Below are 8734 nucleotides of genomic sequence, written 5' to 3'. Positions count from 1 at the left end.
TAAAATAATAAATATAGATAAATTAATTTAAATTAAATTTTTATTCTAATTACAAAAATTAATATAAAAATAGTGTATCTATTTATTATCTTAAAAAATTTTATTGGTATTTTTTTAAGAATTAATTTATTTAAAGTGTAAATTCTCAAAAATTTATTTGTTATTTTACTATTTAATTATTCGCAAATTAATTGCTTAATTAATTCGGGTCAAATAAAAAAAATATTGCAAAAATCAATAGTAAATCGATAAAATCAATTAAAACAGTTAAATTTGTTAAATGGGTCTAATTTGTTTTAATTAAAAACTTGAAAAATACATTAGAAAGTAGTCAAAATAATACAATACAGAGAGAACAGAGACGTATACTTGGATATATTCATTTATACATCATATATACAATGTGCGCACACGTCCAAAGAGAATTGATATTATTAAAAGTTCAATTCATGCTTGTCCACTTTCACAAACATTCAAATGCAAATTGCAAAAATTGTCTTTTAGTCAAACAAACACATGATTTCAGCATATTAATCACTACAAATTAAACTATATAAGGATCAAAACACACAATTCATTAAAAAATAAATAAAAATGAACGGGTGAAATATATATAGAGAACTTGGTCAACATTAATTACCATCATCATAATAAATTCATAATTAATATATAACAGAGGAAGATGACAACACCAACAACAATAATAATAATAATAGTGCCTCATTTTTTTACAGAACCAGGAACAGCACCTAACAACCCTCACCTTTTTTTTATGATACACATTTCATTCATTATTCCTTAGAGAAATAAACTTATCATCACTATCACCATTGATAGAGTGATTACAATTTCTCAACAACAGACTCAAGAACCTTAAATTGAAAAACCAATAATACCCCTCAATTCATCTATAGACTCCCAAAATCCAGATCTCAAGATAAGAAAAATAGAGAGATATTAAACTAGAGACAAGACGAAAAAGTTAAGTCTCTATTTATGTATGTTTCAGTATCTCTGTATTTTCTGTCTTGAGACAATTACCAAACCGGCCTCAGTATTGTAACATGTCGGATGCTGAGGCCATAATGGGTTGGTTGAGAAAGGCCATGTTCAAAGAGTTGTTGAAGAAGCTATTAACTGGCTCCATGAATGACCCTCCTGAAGAAGAAGAACCATAAACACCATTGCTAGTGTTATTGGCATTCAAGAAGTCAATGATCTCATTGAGTGAGTCCAACCTGTGACTAAGTTCCTCAACCTGAGCCCTAAGAACTGAATTCTCCGACTCAACATTCAGATATTGCTGCGTAGTGATGTTGACGCTTGTGAGGATCTGTTGATTCTCCTTCCTTAACGTTGCCACCTGAGAAACAAGATCGTCAAGGTGCTTCTGCTTCCTCATCCTCGACCTCCTCGCCGATTCGCGGTTTGATATCATCCTCTTCCTCTTCCTTTGATCCATCAAAGCCTGCAACTCCTCCTCAGAACCCGAGTTCTGAAGCACAAGAGTTGATGAACCTGAAGATGTTCCACTTGAAGACGCCATAGAAGTAATATATATTGGTTATGTTATCAAGAAAGACTCTAAAACACGGACACTGACACGGACACAGAACACGAACGAACGACGGCAGGACCCAGAAACAAAAACGGAAAATTTATAAATTTTTATTGAAGAGATTTTGTTATTTTATTATAATATGTAGTGGGAAATTAAAATAGGTGAAGAAGGTTAATTAAGAATCATGAAACGTAGTAGAGCCAGTAGAGGAAAGCAACGGAGAAAGATTGAACAAGATGGGTCCTGCGCCTAACAGTGGAATTGATCATACACCCGGAAAGGAAGATCTCACTGAGAATCGGATACATGAATATCAAACATCAACAACAAGATGTTGGACATTTAAAATCCGTTTCAAAATTCCCTTCAAAACAAGAAGAAATCTAAGGGGTTTCAAACTCTGTTTGATGAAGAAGAAGGAAGCAGCTCAAGAGCATGTGGAAGCTAAGAAAGGGTTGGTAAAGAAGAAGAAGAAGAAGAGATATGAGGGACCATATATGAATATATGATTATATTATTATTGTTGTTATTATTATGGAGAACAAAAGAAAAATATCTAGAAAGGTGTGAATGAATGAAGAGATGAGAAGAGAGGAGAAGAAAGTGGAAGGGGAGTATGTGTGTTTCGTCTCAGGAATTTATAGAACTTAAAAAGTTAACAACTTGCAGTAAAATAATAAACAATAATAATTATTTTCTTTTATTTATATCAAATCCAATAGACAGAAAACAAAGAATCAAACCAAAGTAGTCTCCATTTTACTTTAGGGAAAAATATTTTATTTTTTCATTTAGTTAATTTTATTTACTATCTGGCATATAGTTGAATATAATTATGATATTTAGAGATATAATGTTAATTAATAATAATATAGTGGGAACAACATTCACAAACAACAATTCCAATAAGGAAAATAATAATAAGAAGAACAAAACAAAAATAGGACTTTTATTATTATTTTATAAGGAGATGTGAGGAGACATTGGTTGAAGGAAAGGTGGTAGGAAAAGGATGGGAATTAAGGGTGTGTAGACATACATAAAAAGAAAAAATGAAAATAATAAGAACATAGGAGAATTGAAGAATGGGACTAAGAGAGAAGACAGAAGAATAAAGGGGTCCATATACAGCTGGGAACCAACAATCATAGAGAAATGTATGATCAAATTAAATTTGAAAATACTTCCAAAAGCAGCATCACACTCTCACTCTCACAGAAACTGTTTCTGCATAGCACTCTTCATAGCATAGCAGGTTTAGAGGGCTAAGTAATTTGCTCCATCTTTTTCACTTGTCCCCCACAATCACATAAATTGAAAAGTCTCTGTGTCTTTCATATGAATATGACCCCATGGCCAGATCAAACAATTAATTTTTCTTTTTTAATAAATCTGGTTCTCATCAGAATTATAAACCAGATTTTTTTCTATGCATAATAAATGTTATTTGTAACTATTCTAATTTGCATGACATTGAATTATGCAGGCTCATTTTTTGGATATGCATATTGTATGTGTTGTGTCTTGTTATTTAGATTAGGAGTGCTAGACCTGAATATGGTGGCTGCTTTTTTGAAATGTAGGAAAAAAAATTGGATCGTCTAATTTTTTTGTTAGTAAAAGTAGATACATAAATTATACGGTCTGATTTATGTGAAAAAAAAATTTAAATTTGCATTTAGATAATCTGATCGTTCTATTTGTTTATTGGAAATTATTTTTTAATGTGTCAATAAAAATCGGACTAATCGATTTGTTATATATATATGTGCAATTCGTATCCGACTTGATAGATCTCTCTTCTTCCAGAACTATCTTTTTTGTTTGTGCTTGAAAAAAATTTACGACAGTGAAGTTCATATTTATGTGAGGGAAAAAAAGGATGATAAAGTCGTATTAAAAGTATATTATTTTGATCACATTTTGTTAAAAACATCTAAAAGAGTGAAATTTATTTGTGAAAATTCATTAGATATTGTTATTCCACTCACAATCTCATTTGAAGAACTAAAATGTGTGATTTGTGAGAAGATAGATTCTGAAATGTCAAGGAGAATATCGTGTATTTTATACAGATATCCTATACCAGTATTTAGCGTGGATTCGTTCAATTTCAAACCAAATATGTAACTGATAAAGCGAGCATGGAAGAGATGTTTTCAATGTATATTGAAAGTCGCTCTCAAATGTCGTTCATTGAGTTGTATGTTGAATTCGAACAATTTGAAGCCGACCGAAATATTGAACGGAAATATTATAATAGTGAAAGTGAGGAAGAGTTTAAAAGCAATTACGAAGTCGTTAGTTCAGATGGAGACGGAAAATCAAGCTGACGACACTATGGAGGCAAATGTGGCAGAAGTGACAAATACACTAGCAAATTGACATCCGTTTGAGGAGCTATGTTTCATACGCGCTTTAGATTTGGAAGTCATGCATGTTCTGAAATTTCCTGAATATATGTATGCAGATACATAATTACTTATATTTATACGAAGGATTAAAATTTTGTTATAATTTATATTGTCGATCGATTAATTAGTTACATGTATGACATGTAAAAATATAATTAATTAGCATTTGTTTATGTCTTTATTTAATTAAACTTAAGATAATAATTTTATTTATTTATTTATTTAAATATTAATTAGTATTTATTTATGTGTTTATGTTTTTATTTAATTAAAAATGAACTAATTACTTGACGTGAATTTTATTTATATTAATATTGATATAGTGAATTTTATTTTTTATACGAATATTTATTTATATTAGTATTAATATAAATATTAATATTAATATAATGAATGTTGATTTGTTTGATATGAATACTTATTATATTAATATTAATTACTTGATGTGAGTATTTTTTATGGAAATATTTATTATATTTATTTTTTTTGGATAAATATAATTAGCATTTATGTAGGTATACTTGATATTTTTATATTAATATTAATATCTTGATGTGAATATTTTTTATGGGAATATTTATCTATAACTTTAATATAAACTTTAAAATAATTTATTTATAATTTATAATTTATAGGTAGATTTTACTTTTAATTTCACTTATTAAATATTTATCGCATAGTGTTGTTGTAGTAGAAATTTTTATTGTAGTGGATGGTGAATTTGTCGTGGAAATAAAATTCAATTTCAAAAAAACTGTCATTATGACGATGAAAGATTATACCATCTGCAGAGATATAGACTATCGGGTGTATGAATCGGAACCATTGATATTTTATGCCAAGTGTACATATTATGAGTCAGGTTGTAATTGGCTGATTAGGGTTAGTATGATTCGCAGAAAGTACTGTTGGGTTATAAAGAGGTATAATGATAGTCACACTTGTACCAGAGCCACCATTTCTTAGAATCATTCGAATCTGTATTCAAACACAATTGCAAAAGTAATAAAGCTGTTGGTAGAGGCTGACCCCTCTATAAAGGTGAAATCAGTTATTGCGGAAGTACAGTCGAAATTCAATTACACCATCAGCCATCGCAAAGCATGGTTGGCTAAGCAAAAGTCAATGAAAAAAATATTCAGAGATTGAAAAATATCGTACAAAACTTTGTCCATATGGTTTGAGGCCATGTGTCATAAAAAGCCCTCAGTAGTCGTCCATTTTAAAACTATGCCTGCATATCAAGACGATGACTTAGTAACTAATATTCGGGTATTACATCGAGTCTTCTTAAGTTATTATCCTTGCATTAGAATATTCAGACATTGTAAGCTAGTGATCCAGGTAGATGGGACTCATTTGGAGTTTAATTATATAATCAGATAGCAGAGATAATTGATAATATGAAGTTTAGGACGATCTACATCGTTAAATTTTTACTTCTTTGGCATTCTAAGTGTTTTTTAATGACACTTGGAAGAAGGTTTATGTTGGTGAAGAAGAGATAAAATGGTGGTTAGAATTTGAAAAAAAAAAAGACTCCAGAGAGAAAGAGAGAATGGGGTTTCACAAGTGGAGTGTTTTGCACGAGAGAGAGAGAGTGTCACTGTAATGGGCTATCACACATATGCGATACATGATCGGTGTAACACAAATCAGACAGTTCGATTACTGTATCTAAAGTTAGATCGTCTAATTACTGTACTTAAATTTGAACCATCCGATTAATTTAATCCTAACACCACAATTACATAAAACACCATAAATTTCTGTATCTATGTGTGCATCCTACATCATTCTCATTTTCATATCTAAATTAAAAAATGCAGTTGTATATGTGTTTTTACCCCTTAATTTCTATACCCTATTTCCCAAATTTTCAATTACAAACAAAATATGTCAGTGTAGTATCATTTTTTTTTGGTGTCTCGTTGTATCATTTAACTGAATGTAGATGTAAAAGAATTTTGTAAATTTAGATAAAAAAATAACAATAATATTTGGGAGGTAACAAAAATAAATTTAAATAATAAAAATTTTAATTATATTAAATATACATTAAAATTAATTATTAAAATTAGTTATTAGTATATAATATTTATTAAAATATAAAATATATATTAAACATAAATTAATCTATATATATTATAAAGATATATAGTAACTTTTTTTTTTACCAAAGATAGGAGACTCGAACCTGCAACTTTTTAATTGAATATGGAGAGACTATGCCAATTGAGCTATAACTCATTGGCAAAAATATATAGTAACTTATTTTAGTATACAAAATATTTTTTATTCATTAATTATCACTAAAATAATTCTGTAATTTTACCTATTATAAAACAAAACTTTGATATATGTGATAACGCATATAATAGAATAATTATTTAAAACTTTTTTGATCTCCATATAAATAAAATCTTTGTTGTCTGCCTGAAATTGATATGGGGTAGTCAATATTAAAGTAACATTTGGTGGTTCATACTTCATATTCCATATACCTTATGTTTGGCTAGGGAGGGTAATTAATGTGCTAATTGAAATGCAAAATTGGAAGCATGTATATGGTTCAATGAGAGCTTAGAATCATTTGGGAATAGACGATGCAGCAACACTAATTATGCGATGGAATGGAATTCTTAAGGGGCTAACTTCGTATAATTTTCTAACAAGAATGTGTAATATATATCATAATTTTATTATTTTTTAATAAAAATTTTATTGAAACTAGTTATAATAAAAAGTACGTATTAATACAAACGGTAATGCTATAAAAATAAAAAAGTAAAAATTTGTTTATTTAGTATTTATTAATTATTATAATAATTAATAAATATTAAATAAAATAAGTTCAAATTATTTTTGGCTAATTTATTTAATAAAATTAAAAGACAAATAAATTCTAGAACATTTTTTAAATAAAAATAGAAATTCTTAATTAAAATTAATTACTTATAGATTCTTGACCATTGAAAACCTAAGACAAAAATCCTTTTCTTTAAAGGCATAAATATCTCCATCAATCAATAATCAAATTAAAAATTGATAAGCAATTAATTATTTTACTTAAAAGTTATGTGTTCCTCAAAAAAAAAATTATCAACTTATTTATATTTTACTCCTTTTTATTCATCCAAATTAAGAATACAAGAATATAAAAGTATTTTATAAAAATTAATATTTTGAATTTTAATAATAATGCATGAAACTGTAAACAAGTGCTCTATGAACATTTTTTTTTATTTTTTATTATAACAAAGTTATTCGTTAGAAAAAGAAAAAAAAATTGTTTAATAAAACTTTTCCAAAACCAATGAGATTTTTTTTCCCCTTCCAGCTTTCAATACACTGTACGGAACCAAAGGCTGCAATCAGCAGTGCCGCACGTTGCTCGTTCGTTTCACCGTTGCATCTGCAAGTGGGAGACCGCAAAACCCACGGAATCCAATGGCGCGTATGAACACGCGCCAACCCCGCACGCAAGATCTGCGAGTCAGGGTTCAGAAAGCTGCGCGTGGCGGTTCCGACACTGCTCTCCGTGGTCATATATAGTGGCGAATCTGGCATCAATGCGTCGCTGTCTCCCACTTGCGATAGGAAGCGCGTGATGTCACCTACGGTGCTAGTGTAGCAAGTGGCCTGAACGCTCGAGAAGTGAGATGGAAATTTAGGGTCAGTAACGTTGTGACACGAGTCACTTGTTGGCTGTTGGAGTTTACAAAATTAAATTAAATTTATTGTTTTTTTTTAATAAAATATTTTTTTTTAAATTTGTCAACAAATTTTAAAAATATTTCTAACTTTTATTTTGTCCTTAAAATTATCTATTTGCATAAAAAATATTTTTAACAGCTAAATTTTTAAAAATTTAGGACCAACTAGTAATAATACATTACAATTATGTCTAATATATTTATATTAAAGGTTGTGTTTATAAAATTATTGTTGAATTAATCTTAAGATTTAAAAAAATTAGCTGTTAGAGATATATTTGATATAATTTAAAAAAATTTAAAACAAAATTAAAATAAAATTAAATTAAATTTAAAAATATTTTTAAAATTTTTAACAAAATAAAAAATATATATTTTATCATTTTTCAATAGTCTTATACAAAGATAATATCATTCTTTTTTTATAATATTATTTAAAATAAATTTTAATAATATTACTCTTTATGTAATTTTTAATATTATATTTTATATAAATTTATAAAAAAATAATATTATCATTTCTCAAGTATTATATATACATTATAAATTATATTAAATCAGACACTCATGAAATATATACTGAGATAATTAAAAATATATTTTTTAAAATAAAAAATAAAATATATATTCATACACATAAATATATAATAATTAATTTTTAATATTCACATAAAGTTTTTTAAATTTTATTTTTGTTGTTGTCGTCTTTGGAGGTGGGATTTGATGTAGCCTACCAAATAAATATCGCTTTTAGAAATTGGGGCCCCAGCATATTGGGCCTTCATCATTGAGTTCACTTGAAACTTCAGAAGAGTTGAGACACTCCATTAGAGCACAGGAATTCTCTCCGCTAGATTTCTTTTTATGGCTGCTTGTCATAAATAATAAATAATAAATACAGATCAAAGGTGTTTTTCTTTTCTAACAGACAAGATCAATTTCTATTGTAGTATCAATTATTTAAATAATTAAAATTAAAATAATAAATATAATTACTGAGGTTTTTATAATATGTTATTCGAAGTTTAGTTTAGACAAAAAAA

At 27.8% G+C, this 8734-nt stretch overlaps 1 protein-coding gene across 1 annotated transcript; it reads right to left on the bottom strand.

The window, feature by feature from the left end:
• Window positions 1-626: 626 nt before the first annotated feature.
• Window positions 627-2627, bottom strand: LOC112736913 (bZIP transcription factor 44). The gene has a single exon (XM_025786589.3). The coding sequence runs from the start codon at window positions 1544-1546 to the stop codon at window positions 1052-1054; it is 495 nt and encodes a 164-aa protein (XP_025642374.1). The 5' UTR covers window positions 1547-2627; the 3' UTR covers window positions 627-1051.
• Window positions 2628-8734: the final 6107 nt, after the last annotated feature.

The sequence above is a fragment of the Arachis hypogaea genome, chromosome 13 (genome assembly GCF_003086295.3).
Source record: "Arachis hypogaea cultivar Tifrunner chromosome 13, arahy.Tifrunner.gnm2.J5K5, whole genome shotgun sequence".
Lineage (NCBI taxonomy): Eukaryota > Viridiplantae > Streptophyta > Magnoliopsida > Fabales > Fabaceae > Arachis > Arachis hypogaea.
This window is presented reverse-complemented; position numbering and strand designations above follow the sequence as displayed.

Bases quoted from the DNA above. Each gene is read 5' to 3' on its own strand.
- LOC112736913 (XM_025786589.3), bottom strand. From the start codon at position 1,546: ATGGCGTCTTCAAGTGGAACATCTTCAGGTTCATCAACTCTTGTGCTT.